The sequence below is a fragment of the Astatotilapia calliptera genome, chromosome 7 (genome assembly GCF_900246225.1).
Source record: "Astatotilapia calliptera chromosome 7, fAstCal1.2, whole genome shotgun sequence".
In the NCBI taxonomy this organism is placed as follows: Eukaryota; Metazoa; Chordata; class Actinopteri; order Cichliformes; family Cichlidae; genus Astatotilapia; species Astatotilapia calliptera.
Window position 1 is genome coordinate 32,079,133 of NC_039308.1, and position 22,796 is coordinate 32,101,928.

Sequence of the window (22,796 nt, forward strand, 5' to 3'; positions counted from 1 at the left end):
GATAAAACGTATCATACGTTATCCTTGTTTTTTAAACCCTTTAAGACCTAACCTAGAACCAAGTCTGCCAGAGCTTATCTTTATATTTTTACATGCTTTAGTGACATTTTTGGGAGTATTTCAAGTTACTATACATCAATACAACCATTATATCCCAAATGTTAATAATATTTATGCATTAAGTCCATAGCAACGACACAAAAAAGCAAAAAAAAAAAAATGCAATAAACTATAAAAGAAAAATTGAAAATGTTTTTTTAACACATATTTCTAGTTAGAGACATTTCAGAGGGATATCCCTCAAAACTGTAAATGCAAAAAAGTTGCACAAAATAGTTTTCAACCACAGGAAATTTATTTTGAGTGTCTTCATAGTTTTATTTTTGAGATACACCCATTTTTATATACTGCAGGAAAAATGAAAATAAATATTGTAATGCAAATTTGCAAAAAACAAACATCATTTGCATCAAAATATACTATTTCCAACAGTGTAATTTGAGTTCTAAGCATCCCAGAAACTATAAGAAAGGCATAAACTCAAACAGGAATTTTAAAAACACCAGCATATCTTTGTAAATGCCATATAAGACAAAAACTACATTTTCCACAAAAATTACGTCACTTCCGGTTTCGGGCAGACATGCGATAGTTCTGTGACAGCTCTGACCTCTATTCCAACGTAGGAAGTGCTATAAACAGCTGATTGGATCGGCAAAGTGTGTTTCTGGAATATAATGTTTGTATTGCTGCAAGTGCTTTTTATGCAATTTTTGTAAAGCCATATGTGGAAGGAAACCGTGACCGGGGACAAGATGAGTGTATAAGATATAAGTACAACTCCTAAGGTTTTATATGCAAAAAAAATTATTGTGCTAGCTTATGGCTTATGAGGTTGCAATTCTACCAGGCTTTAAAAATAGCTGCGCAAAACGGAGGCTGTCCACTCTGACCAGCCATAAAGGGTTACCTGGAACCATGTTTTAAATAATTTTTTCATTGAGATATATTTAGCTTGGCTTCTTTGTACAACAGGAAGCATCACTCCCTCTTGGCCATTAAAAGATTGGAAATTTAAGACACCTGGTGTGTCTTCACTTTTCGGACCTGAAAGCTACTTCCATCTTTAATATACAGCTTCTAAAGAAAGAAACAAAGATAGAAACTGCTGCCCCCAACATCTATCGGAGTAGGATGAGTGGTCTTAACATTTTATCTTAATGGCAGTGTCAAAATGACAAAGGGTCCTTCTTCTGTATCTCTGCAGGTCTATGCTATCCTGGTGAGTCACCCTCCCCAGTCCAATGACCACCTAACCCCGACGCCTGTCTCTTACACGGCAGGCTTCTACCGCATCCCTGTGGTGGGGCTCACCACCCGCATGTCCATCTACTCAGACAAGGTGAGTGATGGATGTGAGAGATGTAAAAGGAGACAGAGAGAAAGAGGGAAACAGGAAAAACAGGAAGAGCGTGAACACAGAGTGGAGGAATAAGAAGCTCCCCTGGGGCATCTTCAGAGGCTTCCTAGATTAAACGTCCCATCAGTGTCCATTAGGGGAGCTGTGATTAAATGGGTTTCCAGCTGAAATTTGAAAGAGCATCATTAATAATGCCTCCGACCTGACTTGTGTTTTTAAGAAGCACAAGCAACCAAAATGAAACTAAAGCAATCACATAAATGCCAAAGACATGAATTGAGTGTTTAAAGTGACACAGTCCATAATCTCCCAAAATAAGGGAAATGAGAGGCATTCAATTCAGAGATTTAGATAGGCCTGGGGGAGATGTGAGGAAGGAAGATCAAGGAAAGGGATTCCATATTGTTGTACATGATATTTATCCATTGTGTTTGCTTTTGTTCACTGCCACAAAACATCTTAAATATGTGGTGCATGATTTGTCTAGAACAGATTGAGCAGCTAAAATGAACAGCATACAAAACCATATCCCAGATCACCAAAAGTATGTGGACACTCAATTAAAGCTATCCAGATGTAGAGACTTGCAGCATCTTCAAATAATCCTGTTTTTGCATTCAAGTCTTTATTTTGATGGCTAAGGCTCTTCACTTTTATTTGTGCCCCTACTTTTTAAAAAAAGTATTTATTTGTTTAAAACTCCTGGTGCAGACTCTGGACTCTCAGCCAGAACATAGTAGTAACTTCAGACTCCACTCAGTCTCAGAGATCCTCTTTTTCCCAAGTGGCTAATTACTTCCTTTATTGATATTCTTCAAAAGAGGAGAATTTTGGGGATGCAGCGCATGTCCACTGCATACTGGATTACTTTTGGGTACACTGTGTATACTTACAGTCTTATGTTGCAATCAATGAGACCATTGGAAATTTAGCTGTTATGTAGTTCTACATGATACATTTTTTTTTATCTTGTGCACACGGGATAATTATCATGTTGTCAGAATATGATTTAATATTATTTCCACTTGATAACAAACAGATTTTAAAAAACTAATCATGCATCTTTGCTGATCACCTTATTTTCTGCTCAATGCTCCTCAGAGTATCCACCTGTCCTTTCTGCGGACAGTCCCTCCCTACTCTCACCAGGCGCACGTGTGGTTCGACCTAATGCGCGAGTTCAACTGGAACCACATCATCCTGATAGTGAGCGACGACCACGAGGGCCGGGCTGCTCAAAAGAGGCTCGAGACCCTCTTGGAGGAAAGAGAAACAAAGGTGAGATGCTCTGGCTCCCGGCCTCCTAGCCTCCTCCCCCGTCCCCTCGAGTGTATGAGCATGAGCGTGCGAGTGTTTAAGGCTTTTAAACCTCAAAGGTCTTCTATGTATGTGACTGTTTTCCTTTCTGTTGTGTGGCCACATCTCTTTCTCACCATTGTGTAAACATTGGCTAACATTCCTAGAGACATTACCAGCGTTTAATGTGGTCTAATCTTACAAAAGTTTGTATGTTTATTTGCTCATCTTCACTTTGCTTTTCTCCATAGTCCAAATTATCCAGTGTCTTTCCACATTGGGAGCCAAATAGTGGAATTTAACATGGGGCTTTGCAAACCATCACAGATTTAACTGTTTCACTGGAGTCAGGTGTTTCTTTGCAGGCTTTGTTACTGCACACAGAGGGCTTTCCTTTATTGCAACCTGCTACTTCATGTTTGGAAGATAAGAGGATTTATTTTTTTCTTTTTAGCGCTGATGCTTCCATTTTAAGTATTGCTCTGGGCTGTGTATATGGGTCAGTGAAATGCTGATCTTTGAGCCAAAACAGACTTGAGACTGTGATGATGTGTGCCCTTTGGGGCAAAGAGAGTTAGATGGCTAGAAAGATGAAGAAAAAAACAAAACAACTGCATCTATTTCATCCATTTAATAAGATGAAATCACGTTGCGATGCATTTTCTCTTTGTACTCTGCGTTGCTTGTCCCTCTCTGGGGCTCTTTTGCTGTAATTGTGTGGCAGAGTGAAATGAGTCCTGATTCGGAGACTTAATTAAATCAGAAGATGAAGAGACACTGGGTATGACACACACCCGAGGCAATTTTGCAGAAGGCAGCTACGGTTAAAGCAAAGCTGCTTAAATGAAGCGACCGGGATCGGCGTCAGACACCAATCGGAAAAAAAACACTCTCGATTGTGAAACTGCAGCTGCGCACTTTGAACCATAACCAGTGACAGTCAGATGGTGGAGATGTGACTCACATCCTGCACTGGAAAAGATAAATTTGTATATTAAAAGCCTGTGCAAGTGCAAAGTCTTCGTTTGGATCTCAGAATGAACCCATCTGTGCATTCAGCTCATTCAGTCCCATAAAGCTGAGCGAAGTGGCAGCGACTCTCTCTGCTGATGAGAGCCTCTACCGGTAATTATGAATATATTTAGTCCTCACTGCAGTGCCAGTTTGAGAGTTTCTGGGCCCTGAGAAGGATTTGTTTGAGAATCTTTCCAAAAACATGCAGAGATAATTACACTGAAACCAGTGCAGAGCAGCATAAGACAAGTCCTGTATACTGCTAATGACTGTTTTCGCCATATCCAAAGGCTGATGTATGTCTTTCAGCTGTGCCGTAGCGCTCAGCTGCTGTCGATAAACCATAAAAAATTAACGAATCCTGCTGTCACACTGGCATCATCCTTCATTACCACGAGCAAATCCTCTATAGTTTGTTTTGAGTCAGTCCAACATACACTCATCTATACACTACTGGGTAATGCCTGTTAATCCATAGCTGAAAATAGCCGTGAACAAATGGTTAATCTGGACTAACATTTTCTCAACACTACAGATTCCAGCTCTTCCACTAAATTACTGCAGCTTTTCTTTCTTAAATGAAGCATTAAATAGGAAGAAATATGCAAGAGGCTTAGAGCCACACGCATGTGGAGAAGTTGGAAAGCTTTAAAAGGCACGCTGATGTAGTTCTGGCTATGCTGAGAAAATATTAAACAACAGAAGCCTTAATATCTTAAAATGCAACATGATTTTCATAAAATGTCACAAAAGAAGAATCAAAACTTGGTCCCCAGCTGACAGGACAGTTGGGGTTTTACGCTTGGCAGTGTGACAAAATCCGGGAGTGTAACCTTCATACTCTTAAATGACAAGAAAAGAAATGTCAGAGAGCAGCTGCTCAGCTCACTTTCCCCTCGGCTCTGACATCCCGTGTGTCACTTAACAAAATAATCATGATAAAAAAATCTTTTTCACTACCAAACCAGCTTTTTCTTTATAGATTTGTCTGGATGTCATATCTCCAAATGCTTTAGGTGATGCTGAAGGATTTCATTTTGTCTCAGGTAGACCACGCTCTAATTAAAACTGAGAAATGTTGCTCTTGCTAATCACCTTGTTGTGCTGCATAAACTCAGTGACAGGCAAGATGGAGTATTTTTAGCTCCGTGGTAAGTCTTTAGCGAGGTCACACAGTCACAGGGGGGCTGTCACCACCAGTGAAAAGGCGCTGGACACAGTGGACTTAGCCAGAGAGCAAATGTGGCCAACACAAAGTGAAATATTAATGCCTGGCTGCAGATACAAAAATAGAGTGCTCAGAAAAACTCAGGGGATAAAGACAAAGTCCTTTTTTTCTGGAAGGCTTCAGAGAGGGTTTCTACTTGAATTAGATGCAAAAAATTCTCAGTTTATGATAAATTTCCAACTCGATTTTTGCCTTTATAGTTGATAGGATACAGAGAGAAATGCCACTGCCAGGAGCTGAAGATCAAACACCATTACCGTAAGGTTTCTGGGACACTTTTGTAACATTACTTTGAAATAAATTTAGTGATCTGTCACCACTGATGATAATTCCAGATATTCCAAATATTAGGTAGAAGATCCTTTTGCAAAAATACAATTTATATACACTCACTGGCCACTTTATCACATAGAACCTAACAAAGTGGCCAGTGAATACCACAATTCACCTTGATGCTGATTGTTGCAGGCAGCTCCTTTGAGTTTTTTATAAGGAACAACTTACTAGTAATGGTTTGAACCCCTTTTGTTCTTCAGAACTGCCTAAATTCTTCATGACATAGATTCAACAAGGTGTTGGAAATATGCCCAAATCATTATACCACCACTGTCAGTCTGAGCCTTTGACACAAGGCAGGATGGATCCATGCTTCCGTGTTCTTTATGCCAAATTCAGACCCTACCACCTGAATGTAGCAGCAGAAATCGAGACTCCAGACCAGGCAACACATTTGATTCGCTTTCTTGATGCTCGTCTGTATAGCTTGGTTGTAATAAGCGATTGTTTGAGTTACTGTTTCCTTCTTATTAGCTTGAAGCAGTCTGGCCATTCCTCTCTGACCTCAGACATTAAAAAGGCATAAGCCCCCAGAAAACTGCTGCTCACTGGATATTTGCTCTTTGTTAGAAATGGTTGGGCGGTAAAATCTCAGTAGGTCAGCAGTTTCTGAAACACTCATTTCTTCCTCGTTCTGATGCTCAGTTTGAACTTCAGTGGGTCATCTTGACCATGTTTAGATGCCTAAATGGAGTTTCTTGATGACTGGCTGGGTAAATATTTGCTGTTGAACAGGTCTATGCAATGAAGTGGCTGGAGAAACATCTATGTGTTGTTTTTATAAAATAGAAACATTCTTTTCCTTTGTTTTTTGTTCTTATTCTCCCATTAGCATCCAACAGTTCTCATATCTATATCATATATGATAATTTTTTTATGGGCTTTTTATTCTTTTGGAACACAACAGCATCCACACAGAGGTGTTTAACATTTGTTTGTTTGTTTGTTTATGTGAATAAAAGATTTACTAGGCAGCATCTGTTGTCAGTTTGCTGAATAGTGCATTGATGCACAGTCAGCCTGAACTTTGCAAACGGGGGAGTGCGGACCAGAGTGCACTGAGGTGTGAGCTCTGAATCCAGGCAGCTGTGAAAGAAACCCTGTGATGCAGAAACACGCAGTTTGCTATTTTACTGCAAAATGGCTTCTAAACTCAGCCTGGACTCCCAAGTGGCTCCTCTCGCAGGATACAGAACAGGACCAGAGTCTGAAATGGTGACACCTCAAGTGTTAGATAGCCTGAATGTAATTAAACGTGCATAGGAATCCCCTATCGGATTGCTCTGTCTCGCTTTCACAACACATTATTTTTGTTAGTACTGTGCTACATGCTTTAGGTGTCAATCAAGCTGAAAATGCCACAAAAAACAAAATGCTGCAGATGGAATGTGAATGTTTTTTGTGAAGATTTATTACTTAATTTGTAGACCAAGAGCTTTCTGGACCTGCCCTACAGCACCACCACTCACACTTTATTAACTCTGATTCAGCTCTGTGGGAAACCTTTGTTTCCTTTGTGCAATAAATTTTGAAAACAAGAGCTTGCTACAAAGTCAGACACTTTTATTGAGTGCTATATTTTTATTTTTCTAACATTCCCAGTTTAGACAGTCACCCTCAAAGACTGCCGAGAATTAGTCTGTATAGTGCCAAGTTGGGACAGAAGTTTTCCGGATTTGCTGGATTTTTACGGGGTAAAAAATGACTGCGTGTTAGCAGTTGATGTTGAATTACTGCTGTTACTGCTTGCAAACTGCAGCCAAGCTTTTAATGATTGTGTCTGAGGATGCTAAGTATAGAACGAGCTTCTGAAGATGATGTTGAATGAGCAGATGGTTTTGTGGAGTAGCAGTTTCTTTTGCAAGTGCGCCATACTGCGAAAAATTTAATGAGCTCTTTGTGTTTTTGTTAAGAGGCCAAAAAAGTGATCACATAGAGCTGATTTTTAAGGCGTGCTGGAAATCTGATCACTCTCCTTGACACTTATGTTTGCCTATGCGGCTGGATTATCACTAATAATTGATGCATCACATGCACAGTACATGTAAATGCTGTATATACTTAATATCTGTTTTTAATAAGAGGACATAATCTCAGCATGATTGCAAGTGGTCATCTCTGATGTTTTTGCAAGCCCCACTGTTAAAGATCCCAATTTGAAGCAGAAAAGTGGAGATTTGTTGGAATGCTTTACTGCCCTCCATTTTCAACTGTTTATAATATTTTTCTGTGTCTGCATATTTTCTCTGTGCACATTACTCATCAGAATAAAAAAAGGAACTATGAAAACCTCGACCAACTGTCCTATGACAACAAGCGAGGACCTAAGGTATATTTGCATGGTCAATGCACGCCGCCCACCAACTTTCCAAACGTAGCAACTAGAAACCAGACCAAACCAGTCACCAGCCGACCCAGAAATGTCCCTCTCTTGGTAGCACGTGTTTTCTTTAATTTTTACTTTGAGACATTTCCCTATGATTTAAATGAAGAATGATTTTGTTGTGAAAAAAAATCTATAATTTTTTAACATAAAAAAAAAAATCAGTGGCCAGCGCCTCGCTTTTATCATTTTTCATTTTTTCCTTCAGTAAAGGAATGCATGTACTCAGAACACACACACTCACACACACAAAAAAAGTTTGCAACTCCATTCCTTTGTGGAGAACCGGTAGTGTGGGACAAAACCGTTTCCCAGATGCTACTTCCTCCTGTTCTGTAGCACTTCCCCAGTTTTCAGCAGTTTTTTTGTTGGGGGAAAACGTCCCTCTCACCCCCCTTCACCTGTTTTTAGTTACTGGTTGCATTGACCTTCTTCTTTCCCCCTACCTAACACATGCACGTCCTTCTTTGGAGCCTTGATAACCCTCAGTTTGCATGCGAACAAATGCAAAAGTTTTTTTTCCCTTCAAGCTTTTTTTATTTTTTTAGTTCAGCCGGTTCCCCTGGATCGCTTTCCTTTTTATATCTCTGTCTCTCGTTTTCAAACAAAATCGGCCAAGCTCAAACCAACAAGGTAAAGAGGCAGCATGGTGTCTGAGGTAGGGGAAAGTAGCTGGCTTGACCTTCCTTATGCCCCAATCACAGGCAGAGAAAGTCCTCCAGTTCAGCCAGGAGACTAACTTAACTGCTCTGCTGCTGGAGGCGAAAGAGCTGGAGGCCCGAGTCATCATCCTGTCCGCCAGGTGAGGTGTTTTATTTATTTATTTTTTAAATAAATAACATACATATATTTATAGACCTTCTGGAGAGTGCTTCAAAGGTTTTGGCTGCACTAATATGGAAAGTTGTAGAAGTCCTGCAGCTCTATATTGAGCTTTGTATTTACTTGTACTTACATTTCTGCATTTCAGAGGAAAATAATTCAAATGTATTGTATTTTCATAGAAATGTGTCTATGAATAGAATATACACTTAGATTTCTTTTTGATGTAAGTAATCATACACGATTGATAGTGATGGATTCTGACACAGGGCATCAATGTGTCCAAAGCCTGACATCAGTTTTTGTCATTTCACTCAGTATAAGAATAATATAGCTTGAAGTAAATATTGTAAAAGTGAATGCAATATCTAAAATATGAGTGGGTTTTTTCTTTTAAATTAAAATGTGGGTAAAGTCAGCCTTAGGGTTTTTTGTCATCAAGTTACAAATATGTAAAGATCTTGTGTGTTTAGCAACTTTATGATAAACGTGTCTCCCTTATATGAAATTATGTTTTGGGGATTTTAAGAATATAAAGCAGAGGATTCTCTGCAGTACAGAGTTGTGTGTTTTGGGGCCTTTTTTAGCTTTCATAATTGGCTGCCCGGGATGATATGATGATTTCTGAAAAAATCTGGGATACCAGTTTAGCTCACGTGGTTGAACAGGTGACCATGGTTTCAAGTGTGACTCCAGGTCTTTTGCTTTCACCATTTTCCTCTCTAACTCTTCACTATTCTATCAAATAAAGACGTAAATATCCCCCCGAAAATGACAAAAAACTGAAATGATAAACCTTCATCAATAGAAAGCCATTTCTTCAGACTAAATCATAAAATGCTGTGCAGACTAGAGAGCTTCATACTGTTTTCAAGGAAAATGAACTTGCATAAGTGTCCATCCATCCATTTTCTTCCACTTATTCAATTCAGGGTTGTGAGGGAACTGGAGCCTATTGCAGCTGTCATGGAGCATGAAGTGGGGTTCACCCTTCACAGGTTGCCAGTCTGTCGCAGGGCTACAGCTAAATGTATCGTAACAATTTACTATGCGACATGTACACGATTGGAAGACAGTTATTGGCTAGATTAAGGGGGAAATGACCTAAAGATATTTATTACAAACCAGAATTACAAACTTTGTCTAAACCCTTAAAATTTAAAAGCAACAATTACATTTTCTTCGGTTTTGTCCTATAATGACTCACGATGATCTATTTTTAATGAAAAGTTTTTAATTAAAAATCCATGAGTGTCAAAACTTTAAATTAATAATATTTTATATCATCATGGCTGACTTTGTTTCTAATGCTCGGAAAAGCCGTCAGGTTGGATTTTGTTTAGTATTTTTTGTGATTCATGTCACTGCTCCTGTTTTGGTTACTTGAAAGCCTCGACAGACTCGCATATCAGATCAGCATCATCTGCTGGTTAAAACAATCAATTGTCTTTTATTGATTTAATTTTAACAAATTCCAGTGAGGAGGACGCTGCCGCAGTGTACAGGGCTGCCCGTTTCCTCAACATGACGGGCTCCGGCTACGTGTGGCTGGTGGGCGAGCGTGAGATGTCGGGTAAAGCCCTGAGTGAGGCGCCAGACGGTACGTTCATCCAGCTTAGATCACTGGGAATGCACCAGTTTACCTCGGCTTTACTAAGAGGCCGAGCATAACACACACAGGATTAGAAAGATTAACCATTTATCGATGGGTTTATTACATGATTATTTGTATTACTGCTTGTTTCGTGTTGAGCATTTAAACGTTTAAGCATTCTTTGTTTAAAGGTTTAAATGTGGTGTGTACACTCAGTTTTTACTTTAAATGTGTGTGTATCCTGGCTCATCCAAGGCTAAATTCACTGTGCTAATCTGCCATATTAACATCCTGGTCTCTAATGAATTATAAAGGGAGAGTTTTGCAACAGATAACTGATAGAATGGTAAGCCACAACAGTCTTTTTGTATGTATTCGTGGATATTTTTGCACATGTCTCACAGGTCACGGTATTTTATCACTTTCTGGTCACAAATGTCGACCGTTTCTCCCCCAGGCACTCAAACACAAGCAATCCCCGCAGAGCATTTGTTGTCCTGTCCGTGTCCAGTCTCTTCCACCTGCACTGCAGCTTCTTTTAGGAGCCTGCAAGACTGATGGACCTGGTTGCAATCAGAAAACTTAGCTGAAGTTGGATTGTTGCTTGGTTTAAAAGTAGGCCTGGTGGTATTTTTGTTTAGCGAGAACACAAATAATATGTGTGCCTGTGCTGAGTCCTCAAACTTTTGCCAGAAGGGCTGAAAAATATAAATCCAACTTCAAGGGACTCCTTGCACATGCTGCGAAAAGGTCATCGGTGACAACATCAGAAAAATGATCCACTTATTTCTGCTGTCTTTTATGAGACACTCTTATTGAACTTACCCCTCCCAGTGGATCAGAGCTGGATCAAGCAGCTGATGTCTGACCTTTTTTCAGGATGTTTAAACTGGAGGCCCTATAAGTTTTTTTCCACTTTGCGCATTGCAAAAGGCTCCTGAGAGAGTGTGCCTTGCTCAGGAAGGTGATTATCTTTATGTTGTTGGAATGCTCTCAGGTCTAATCGGCCTCCAGCTCATCAACGGGAAGAATGAGTCTGCCCACATCAATGACGCAGTGGCTGTGGTAGCTCAGTCCATACAGGAGCTATTTGAGAAGGAGAATATCACAGAGCCTCCAAGGGGATGTGTGGGCAACACTAACATTTGGAAAACAGGACCCCTTTTTAAACGGTAAGCTTGGCACAGAAGCTTTGCATGTTTCATGGTTTTAAAATAATCCTTTTTTTAATCTTATACAATATATGGCCCAAATGTTTCGGCTCCTCTACCACTTCCATCTAAAGTAAATTACAACTGATTGGCTTTCCCTTTGTAAACAAAAGGTTTGAACAGCAGGTGGTGGGGCTTTTAGGATACCATACAAACCTATTTAGTTAAAAAAAAACTTTTTTTTAAACTAAATAGGTTTTAATCATAAATACTGTGGCTTCTTCATTAGAAATCTTTAATATGAGCAGCTATTATTACAACAGTGTAGACATATGACAGAAAATGTCATATAAAAAATGTCTCAATTAAAAATAATTGGAAAATTAAGATATGTTAGAATTTCCATTATTGTGATAAAGGGCAAAAACATATTAGACATGCTCAGGTTTAATTACTGAAACAGGCCTGCAATATAAATAAGTTGTATGCTGCATTGCAGTCATTTCCCCCCCATTGTTGACAGTTTTAACAGATTCATCAGATTTATCAGGTTTTCCTGAATGTACCATAAACCTTGTATTTGTTATTTCCAAACGAAGCCAGTGAGTTTCAGCTGACCCACTTAGAGCAGCTTCGAGGCAGCATAACAAAATATAAAGCGCTGCTTCCAAACAAATGCAACAGCAAGTATTGTCAGCACTCAGCAACCACAGCTCTGCCTTTCGTTAACAAGAGATGTGGTGAATCAATTTTATTTATTTTTTGCTTCGTGCACTGAATTAAGAGCCCTACACTGAGCAATTTACAATAAAATACACTGTTACACTAACATGAGATGACGCACAATGGCCTTACATGGGCACATTTGCACTGATTCACACAGATAACAGTTTTCATGTGCTTGCCACAGGGTGCTGATGTCATCTAAATATCCCGAGGGTCTCACAGGGCGTGTGGAGTTCAATGACGACGGAGATAGAAAATACGCCCACTACAGTATACTGAACTATCAGAAGTCCAGACTCATCCAAGTTGGCATATACAATGGGACGCAGGTACACAAAGGCACCTACAGATGTCCATTCCCTGTTTTATACTCACAAACCATGTGTGGATTTTGTCTTGCCCACATACAGAATCATCTGTTTTTTATTTATTGTGGGTGGGTGGGAGTCAGTTTTCTATCTATACCACATACCAGGTAATGTACATCTACTCCGCATATCTGTGAGCCTTTGCATAAAAAAGGCAGTTCAACAAATGCTCTTTTCTATTAGAGGGATATTTCAGATTCTTTTACTCATCATATGATGACAATATTGGTAAATGTAGCACAAATGTCATTCAGAACTCCTGGATGCAATGAGGGCAAGAAGAGAAAGTGGCAAGATTATAAAATCAGTCTTTCTTTTTTTCAATCCTGCTTGCATTGCATGAAATGGGAAATACAACCAATCATGAACCCCAAGTATGCAACAGAAACCGATAAAGAGGAAATATTTCACTCATTTACCATTTTGCAAAGCACACAATAAACTTCCAAGTACATTTTTTAGCGCTGGCTGCTCATTTACTCACCATGAAAATAAAGGTTTTAGTACATTTTATTAAACTTTAGTGAGGAAACTAAACAAACACAGCCCTTGTTTTGGCTCTAAATGTACTCTTCAATCTTCCACTGATCCAGTTCGGGTTCACGGGTGAGCAGGAGCCTACACCAGCTGTCACAGGGCAACAGGCAGGTTACCAGTCTATTGCAGGGCTAACACAGAGAGACAGGCAACCATTCACATTTTTGGCAATATTAGAGTTGTCAATTAACCGAACATGGATGTCTCTGGACTATAGGAAGAAGCCAAGTACCCATAGAGAACAATCTCCATTTAGAAAGGCACTAGGCGGCACATTCAAGCTCAGGACCTTCATGCTGTGAGTCAATGGTGCTAACCACCAAACCACCATCCTGCTCTGGTCCACTAACGATGTATCCATCTGCGAGAGTGCCAGCCTCACTAATATCACCAGAATAGAGCTGTTGTGCAGTTTTAATCAAATCCAAGCCCAATCAGAGTGTACTAAATGTAACAAATTCAGTTTCTGATTCTAATTTTACTGCTTGTTCTTTGAAAATCCCTGCAGTTTGTAGCAAGTAGACTAAGGTGTAGCATGTGACTTACTTCCCATTACCGCTAATCCAACCCTTCTGTAAAATGGAAGCTGTTTTATAAGCCTTGTTTCCATCCCACTCTATTTTAGCTAATGGTGGATATTCAACTCAGCCAGGCAGCCGATAAAGGCTGCAAGGATCAGCTCTTCTAAGCTCTTCAGTTATTTGGCGACAGGTGGAAAAGTAATAATTTCATGAAACCCTGTATCATACAAAAGTCAGAGGTTGATGCAATAAATAAACTGCTGAGCTGTGGTTATGTAAAGCTGACTCATTAGTGATGCTCACCCACAGTGCTGAAGCCTCATCAGCAGCAGGCCTTCTGTCAGCACTCACCTATAATACTGTATATGTGTGTGTGGCATCGCTACAGGTGGTAATGAACAATCAGCGGAAGATTATCTGGCCCGGAGGAGAGACTGAGAAACCACAGGGCTTCCAGATGTCCACTCGACTAAAAGTAAGACACCTTCACTTTGCTGCTGCAATGTGGCACTCATGTCTACACGGATAGACTGCGGACCTGAGCCGAAATACTCGTGTTGGACAGTGTGCTAACATCTCTCTCTTGCAGGGAAGCTAATCTGTGTTCTTAAAGCAGAACTGACATATTTGCTGTGACTTTTATCTCTTCACTTCTGTCTTAGGCCTCGAGAGAAGCTCATCTGTATCCTTGTTTATTATTTTTACTTTCACCTGTCCATCCTTGCACATCTATATGTTTTGGTGATGTGTAATGTATGTTTTTCTCCTAAAGCAGATGCATCTCCAACTCCGTGATAAACAGCTTTCTGTCCCGTCTGTTGTAGATAGTGACAATACACCAGGAGCCATTTGTGTATGTGAAACCCACTCTGCCTGACGGTACTTGCAAGGAGGAAATGACATTAAATGGAGTCTTAATTAAAAAGGTTATCTGCACTGGGCCCAATGAGACCATCCCAGGTAACACATCAGGGACGTTTACATTATCACTGTGCTTCTAGCGCACCCGCCAAACATCCACCGGAGATGCATACATATATATGCAGCAGGTATCTATATATGTATGCATGTAGCCATTCAGACTGAGTGATTGTTGGGATGCTGGCACACACCTGGTCTGTGTGCAATGAGGCTGTGTGAGGTTGTCTGCAGTGTATCAGTGTGTCATGCATTCTGTGCAGTCTACATGCGCCGCCTTTGGATTCAAAAAAGCAAAAACAAAAAGAAACCAACAACAAATGAACCAGTTTCCACCAGGTTGTGCATAACTTCCAAATGTTGCTGTTTTCGTTACAGGACGCCCAATCGTACCCCAGTGTTGTTATGGATTTTGTATTGACCTCCTGATAAAGCTGGCTATGACCATGAACTTCACCTATGAGGTGCATCTGGTGGCTGATGGAAAATTTGGAACTCAGGAGCGGGTGAGTTTCACATTAAGATCCATGGTTGGTGTATTTTGGCTCACAAGAAGAATATATTTTCCATCTGCAGTCATTTAAATCTGGTGGCATGCCTTTATTTTGGGACTTTCCTGTAGTTCCACATGAATGTGTTTAAAAATCACTCAGATCTAAAAAGGAGATCATTAGCTCAAGGCAGCAAAATTATACAAATTTCCAGTTGTCAACTACCGATGAGTAGTTGCCTACCAGTTGCAGAGTGGCCTGCAAGCCACCAAGCACTTCCAAGGTCACCAGGTTCAATATGGTTTTGAGTATTTGTCTTTTTGGATGGCGTTTAATGCTTTTGTTAATCGTTTTTTATGAGTCACACTTACTTCACAGGCTCAGAGAACTTGACTCACATTGTCTGTCCTGTCTTCTAAATAATTCAGAAGACAAAGGGAGTAGAGTGCCATTTAAATTTAATCATGTTTATTTTTGACTCGAGTCCAGCTGTTTTACTGCGATCCAGCCTTCTGCTGCACATCCTTCAGCTTTCCAGCTGCTTTTTTTTCTTATTGATTGCCATCTTTGGATCAGATCACTTATATATGAGTCGTAGCTGTCTTGTTGCCAGATTGTGTTTTTACTGCACCGCTGCCAAATCTGTTCTGTGATCCATGAAAATGGAACACATACAAACTGTACATACCACCACTTGTGTGCTGAAGATTTTTTTTTGTGGTTGTTGTTTTGGCAAGGTTTGTTCATTTTTTATGAACCCCTCCTGGGAAAGAGTTGGGTTTTGTGCAGATAAAATAGGACACATGCCCTGCTAGGATCAGCTATATATAACCTAACCTTGTATTGCTCAAGCAGCACACCGTCATGAGTGCACAGAAACTAGCCTGTGACTTATCTTTGTAACCAGTCCAGTCTTTGGTTTCTCTGTTTACATTCTCAACAGATTGCATTACTTTTCCGGGAATCTGCTAATCATCAACTACAATACTATAGAAATATGTTAACAATGAGCTATCAGCAAATATTATTGTATAATATAAAAAAATGTAAGCTATCTTATTTAATAATAGCGGCAATGTTACTATTAAACTGCACTGGCTTATTTAAGATGAAGCTACTACAGGCCTACATGAGGTGCGACTTATGTGTCTATTAATTCTGATGTGCAATAGAAAATGTAATCATTACATTTTTATAACCCAAGGGCATCTTCTTTTGTTCCTGTTAAATGCTTGTAAATGACGCTCAATTTTACTTCCATCTAGGAATCTTTTTTTTTCAGTTCAACAAGGAAATAAATTAGTGTGCTAATAACACTTTATATAGCCTGAGGACATTTTGAATGGAATCACACCATTTTGAGTCAAATCATGCATCATTTGGAAGAACAGAGCCTCAAAATATACAATAATAAACCATTTGAGAATCACAACAATTATAAATGTATACTACAGTGCATAGCACTTGGTAAAACAGTAGTTTCTTGCCTTTTTCAGGCATCTCTCTGAGCATATGTTTGTTCATTAAGTATGTACTGTAATGCACATTGTTTTTAAAGGCAATAGTCAATCATACAACATATTCCTAAGCTTTTAATAACTGTAGTGAAATGCATTGCTATGAATTGTAAAATTATGCTCTAATATTAAGAAGTCTAAAAATGGCCAACACATTTTATACCAACACAAAAGTCATATTATGTCCTTCATGCCTGTCCGTATTATTTTTGTGACAAAAGAAATTGGTGCAAAGATTTTCAGGTGTCCCTGTGAAAATATTCACCCTTCTAATGGGTCTTTAGCCCCAAAATCTCAAGAGCACAATCCACTGTATATAGGTGACCTGAATTAGAAAGGACATAAAACAGATTTAATCACCTCCTATTACCATTCTAGTATGTTCAGTGCAGATTTCATGTATCATTGCATGTTTATTTTTAGAGCATTAATTCTTATTTGTCACATATTAAACAAGGATGATCTCTTGAAATTGAGTCCTTCCCTCACAGCGTGAGGCTGTAACATGTCGCAGAAGCCGTAAGAACTGCAAGAAAGCAAAAAGAGAAGAAACTAGATACGCTGAACTGAAAACCTGCAACCTTCTGAAACCTGAAACTCTGTTCTTTAGGCAAAGCAAGAACACGCTGTTCTATATTTTTGACGTTTACTTGGTTTAACCCAAATCCTTAAATCCTGAAGCAAATCTGTGGTCTAGACAACAGCAGGGCTAAAGCTGATTCAGATTCTCAACTTTCTCAACTCCTTCCATTTTGGGACTCCAGGTCAACAACAGTAACAAGAAGGAGTGGAACGGCATGATGGGCGAGCTCCTGGGAGGCCTGGCTGACATGATTGTAGCTCCGCTGACTATAAACAATGAGCGAGCCCAGTACATCGAGTTCTCCAAACCCTTTAAATATCAAGGCCTCACTATCCTCGTTAAAAAGGTAAGCAGGATATTTGGTACTTAGACCTATGACTAGGGGAGATGCATCTATTGCTTACTTGTGCATCTGTTCATTTATGTAAAAATATAATGAAGCAGAGACAGAGATTGTATGGCTTCAAGAGAGATACATTTTAATACAATTTGCTCAGCTGTGGCAGAAAAAGGTAGTAGAGGTGGTTTCAAGATACCATCTATATTATTTGTATACCAGGTTAATGACAACACGACAAAGAACTACGTAGCTGCAATTTAAAGTGGTGGATGGAGATCAAATCACCCCTGACAGTTTGGAAAAATATTGATTTGATCCGTTAACTTTAATTTCCATAGGTTATTAAAATCTCTAAGTGGACAAAGACCTAGAGGGAATATGAGGTGATGCAGTATCAGTTAGCCATTGCCTCTACCATCTTTCTTTGAAAGAAATGAATGCCATCTGGGAAGGATTAGCCATGGATTACACATCTCAAACAAGTGTTAAGATAATGCGTTCTCATTTTCTGTCCTTGCAGATTTTCGCAGACACAGAAATGAGCCTGAAACAGTAAAAAAGACACAACTGTGTTCAGATATAAATAACACTGGTTAAAATGTTAAAGGCATGGAAACAGTCAAACTTATTTTATCTCATTTGCCAGGTTTAAACCTATTTGATGTATGTGAGTGCATAATAACCTGCACTGTTGTGTAAAAGACACCCTTTATTTTTGATCTTGCATTTTGCACTCTGCATTTTAGTCAGAGGTGTTGGGGATTTTGCCAAAGATGGAATCGAATTATGAATGCAGAAAAATACCATCAGGTTTTGACTCATCATGCATTAGCATGTCGAAAGTGTGTCTTCATTTTCCCAAACACACTGCCAATGCATCAAAAGCATATCCACTGAAGCAGTGTAGGATCATTTTGACAGAGAATAGAACAAAAGGCAGCCAACATCCAAAGAAAAGCGTTGAATGTCCTTCAATAACCCTGAAGAACTATTCCTGAAGACTACTTAAAGAAAGTACAAGAAAGTTATCAAAGCAGTCATGCAAATATTGACTTGAAGTTTACAATATTTGTACAGTTTCTGATTTTGCTTCTGTTTTTATCTGTACATGTTTCCCATTTTCCTAGCTGAATATAAAGAAATGAGGGATGGCTCAAGACTTTTGCACATTACTCATAAAAAGACCTAAATATTTTTTACCCATAGTACATTTTGAAAAAATTTACATTTAACAGACCACACAGTTACAGAACATATGAGCATATAAGTTTTTTCTTGCTAGAATCCTACTTCAGTGCAATATGGAAGGTCATGGGTCTTTGTCAGTAAAAAGACTGTAAAACCTGACAATGAGCCAGACCAATGGTTCCATAAAATTCTAAAAGAATTCATTATCAATCGATAATCAACTGCCTGTATCTGTTTTCAGGAAATTCCTCGCAGTACACTGGACTCGTTTATGCAGCCGTTCCAAAGCACGCTGTGGCTGCTGGTGGGTCTTTCGGTGCATGTGGTGGCGGTGATGCTTTACCTACTAGACCGGTTCAGGTACAAGGGGGGCCTGTATGTGTATTCATGTATCCATATGTGTATGAACGACTGTGTGTGTGAAGTACATGCTTGTGTGTGTGTGTACATGGACTCCTGAGCACTGCAGATCTTCCCTCGATGTGGACAGCAAGGCAGACAGAGGTGAAGATTGGTTCCAGTCATCCCACAGCTCTGTGCCACCGTCTTCACCCTGTTTTCTTTCTGAGGACTTTGTCTTGTTTCGCCCACTCATGTTCAGTTTTCCTCCCTTTTTTGGGGAATCACTGGGTTTTTCACATTCAGCAAGTTGTTGGACATTTCTCATTTTATATCTTCTGCAACCCTCCCAATTTCTTCCCATAGCCCGTTTGGGAGATTTAAAGTAAATAGTGAAGAAGAAGAAGAAGATGCCCTCACCTTATCATCTGCCATGTGGTTCTCCTGGGGAGTATTGTTGAACTCTGGTATAGGAGAAGGTGAGTCATACCCAGTTGTTGAATTTTCTCTTTCCCACAGAGCTCCTGGATGATGTCTTCTAGTCTTTGAACAGTTTTGCATTTGTAAAAGGATTGATATCAAGTGTCTGTGTGGCTCCAGATATCCAGCTGCTACTGTCATATTTTTCTTTGAAAACGACAAAGAAAAAAGAAAAAAAAGAAAAGCTGGTACAGCTTGTAACAGTTTTGTTATCTTATTTGATTTTCTGTCAAGTGTTTCCTTTTCATGATATTTTATGAGTTTTATATATGTATATAAAAAAGCTACTTTTGCAAGGCTCCCTTTAGGAGAGCCCTCTCTTTAAGATTTTATACTCATAAACAAACTGATCTATCCTCATAAACTTAAAATGAAACCATTAAAAATCTATAGGACTGGGTGCCAGTTTGTAGAAACCATGTCGCTGCGCCATCTTGAATACAGTGGAAATAAATACTGTCCCCGATGTTGTTCTAATTGCTTATTGTCAGCAGGTTAGACACACAACCCTGTTGTCTCCCGACTATTGTTTAGCTAGCTAAACAATAGTTGTTGCTTATTGGCTAATATTATGCCAGCTTATGTTTGGTTCAAGTGTTTTAAAAATCACACTTCCCCTCTAAGAAACAGTTTGATTAAATTCTCACATGTTATTTAAGTTTATCCACTAAGTGTTTGAGTCCAGCAATGTTAGAGCCCCTCCAAAGAAAGTTTTAGTTACACTAGCTAACAAAAGCTAACAGAGGCTAATAGTGGCTAACAGCAGCGACATCAGAAGCACTTACTGACTGAAAAGTTCAGGATATCTTCAACCACTCGACACAGTATCGCTGTCATGAGTCAGAAATTATGTTCACAGACTCATCGACTTATATGAGAATCCTTTCACAAAGTTTTACATCCACGTCAACATGAGTGCTTCTTACAGCATTTGACAGCACTCACTCCAGAAGAATGACAGCCAGAGTTTTTGAGATGATTGTGGGCTAAAATTGTAAAACTACTGCAAAATATTTAATTGACACATATCCTTTTTTTAATTCCTGATTTATTGGTGAGTGTGGATATTATTAAAATATGTTTATATCGTGTACAAAAATGTAGCAGAAAACAGTAGCAAAGACGCACCCGCCTAGTGAGATCATTATGGGAAAATGCAGAGTGCTCTGGCTGATATTAGGAATATCCACTTCACTGCCATCACACAGATCCAAAATCAGACAAAATCTATCTGGAACTAATAGTGTAAAAACGTTATTTAATTTTTTTTTTCATATTCTATACGAGTATCCAGTATATATGACAGAAAAAATAAGCTGAAATTGACAGTTACTGAGATGAAAACTCAAAACTTGGACTCACCACACAGGTGCACCACGTAGCTTCTCAGCGAGAATCCTGGGCATGGTGTGGGCTGGTTTTGCCATGATCATTGTGGCTTCCTATACTGCCAATCTGGCTGCCTTCCTGGTGTTGGACCGGCCTGAGGAGCGCATCACCGGTATCAATGACCCACGGGTATGTGAAACAAGGAGCTTATTACTACACATTACCTTTTTTCAATCATATTAACAAATATATAGACTGATTGATTTTATTCTTACTTATTGTTCATCAGATTGTGCTTTTCCTTGTCTCTTTATGCAGCTGAGAAACCCATCAGACAAGTTCATCTACGCCACAGTGAAACAAAGCTCAGTGGATATCTACTTCCGGCGGCAGGTGGAGCTTAGCACCATGTACCGCCACATGGAGAAGCACAACTATGAGAGTGCCGCCGAGGCTATCCAGGCCGTGCGTGACAAGTGAGTCTCGGCCAGGCCGGGCCGACCAGAGTACGTGTCGGCCGGCTGTTCGACCTATCAAGCACGTAGACCAGGGCTATTCCAGTTAACTCTAGGGGAGGGACATGGACCTCCGGATCAGGTGGAAGTGGTAGGCTTTACTGCGACATTCGCCCTGATTCAGGCCCATCGCCCAGCCAAGGCAGGTTTCCAGGGACAGCAGCAGGAGTGGACGTGTCAACAGCACTGACAACAGTGTGAGGTTGAGCTAACATTGAGTCGAAGAGCCCCCTTTTTCAGGTTGTACCCAGACGAACATCTTTGAGATTGGGGGAATCCAATGGGGGACGCGCCCTCACCCATCTGGCATTGGATTTCATTTGGGACATAAGCAGCGGTAGAGATTGCTGGTAAACGCTGACTGACACACACGATGTGGTGTGAGAGAGAGAGAAGGGTGGGAGCCGTAAATGTGTATGTAAATCATTGTACTGTTGCACCGTAACCCCCTCCTTCCCCTCCTTCCCCTTCCTCCCCACTTCCTCCTCCTCCTCCCTCCCCCTGCCCCCACAGCAAGCTGCATGCTTTCATCTGGGACTCTGCGGTGCTGGAGTTTGAAGCCTCGCAGAAGTGCGACCTGGTGACCACGGGAGAGCTGTTTTTCCGTTCGGGCTTTGGCATAGGCATGCGCAAGGACAGCCCCTGGAAACAGAATGTGTCCCTGGCCATTCTCAGGTCTGTCCCAGCCGAAGCTGCATTACTCGTATGACCTTTTTTTTTTTCTTTTTTTTTTTCTTATCAATATGATTTCATGGTCACATATTGACCCTTTATAGCCATCCAATACATTGCCTTATGTCACATCTTTGTATCTCCCCTTTCCTGCCCTGTTTGTCTGGTTGTCTCTTGTCAAGTGTATCACTGTTTGTCAGTACACGTGTCTGTACAGCTGTCTGTGCTTCATCTGTGTTGCTAGCTGGGAGTAAGCGGCTCAAACATTCGGTCATTTGCGGCATTCATTAACTCTGTTACCTCTCTCCCCACTACCCCCAACCCCCTGCAGTTCTCATGAGAACGGCTTCATGGAAGACCTAGATAAAACCTGGGTGAGATACCAGGAGTGTGACTCAAGGAGCAATGCCCCAGCCACACTCACCTTTGAAAACATGGCAGGTATGGTCCTTATGGCGTAGAGAAAGCGTTAAAAGTGATTGGACAAAAACTGCAGTGGTAAGGTACTGTAGCCCTTTTTTGTCCAATACCTTTACAAAATCGTTGTTTTAGTGTCAGCGTGGTGCTCTGTGGGTAGTGTGCCGTACAGTATCTTGTCCTGTGATTTCGTGCGGTTGTGGTTCTCTATTAATATTGTGTAGTTTGCAGCAGTCGTCGTCAGTAGGAGCTGGTTGAGAAAGGAGGGCGACCACTGAGCATGACAGTCAGACCATGCGTTCATGCTTAGTGGGAGCGGGGGAGATGTAGACAGGAAACTCACGCATCCCTGTGTCTGCTCTGTTTCTGTTCATGTGTCCCTCCTTCACAGGGGTATTCATGCTGGTGGCTGGAGGAATAGCAGCAGGGATCTTCCTCATCTTCATTGAAATTGCCTATAAGCGCCATAAAGACGCCCGCAGGAAGCAGATGCAGCTGGCCTTTGCGGCCGTCAATGTCTGGAGGAAGAACTTGCAGGTAGGATTGATACCCTGCATCCACTGAAGGTGGAAGGGTCAAAACTGGGGTGGAAGAGAGCCAGAAAAACCTCC

At 40.3% G+C, this 22,796-nt stretch overlaps 1 protein-coding gene across 8 annotated transcripts in view; it reads left to right on the forward strand.

Moving 5' to 3' along the window:
* The window catches only part of grin1a (glutamate receptor, ionotropic, N-methyl D-aspartate 1a), a 37,717-nt gene that overhangs the window by 4,558 nt on the left and 10,363 nt on the right, over positions 1-22,796 (forward strand). For 3 of the 8 annotated variants that reach the window (XM_026174360.1, XM_026174358.1, XM_026174359.1), the window contains exons 2-19: positions 1,268-1,402; positions 2,522-2,698; positions 7,561-7,623; positions 8,382-8,479; positions 9,978-10,099; positions 11,091-11,265; positions 12,155-12,299; positions 13,785-13,871; positions 14,221-14,368; positions 14,693-14,820; positions 17,087-17,251; positions 18,675-18,793; positions 19,139-19,251; positions 20,622-20,770; positions 20,900-21,057; positions 21,610-21,771; positions 22,100-22,209; positions 22,577-22,722. In XM_026174360.1, coding sequence (XP_026030145.1) covers positions 1,268-1,402; positions 2,522-2,698; positions 7,561-7,623; positions 8,382-8,479; positions 9,978-10,099; positions 11,091-11,265; positions 12,155-12,299; positions 13,785-13,871; positions 14,221-14,368; positions 14,693-14,820; positions 17,087-17,251; positions 18,675-18,793; positions 19,139-19,251; positions 20,622-20,770; positions 20,900-21,057; positions 21,610-21,771; positions 22,100-22,209; positions 22,577-22,722 — 2,400 coding nt within the window. The remainder of the gene's footprint in view (positions 1-1,267; positions 1,403-2,521; positions 2,699-7,560; positions 7,624-8,381; positions 8,480-9,977; positions 10,100-11,090; positions 11,266-12,154; positions 12,300-13,784; positions 13,872-14,220; positions 14,369-14,692; positions 14,821-17,086; positions 17,252-18,674; positions 18,794-19,138; positions 19,252-20,621; positions 20,771-20,899; positions 21,058-21,609; positions 21,772-22,099; positions 22,210-22,576; positions 22,723-22,796) is intronic. The other 5 variants (XM_026174361.1, XM_026174363.1, XM_026174362.1 and 2 more) reach the window with 3 other exon arrangements.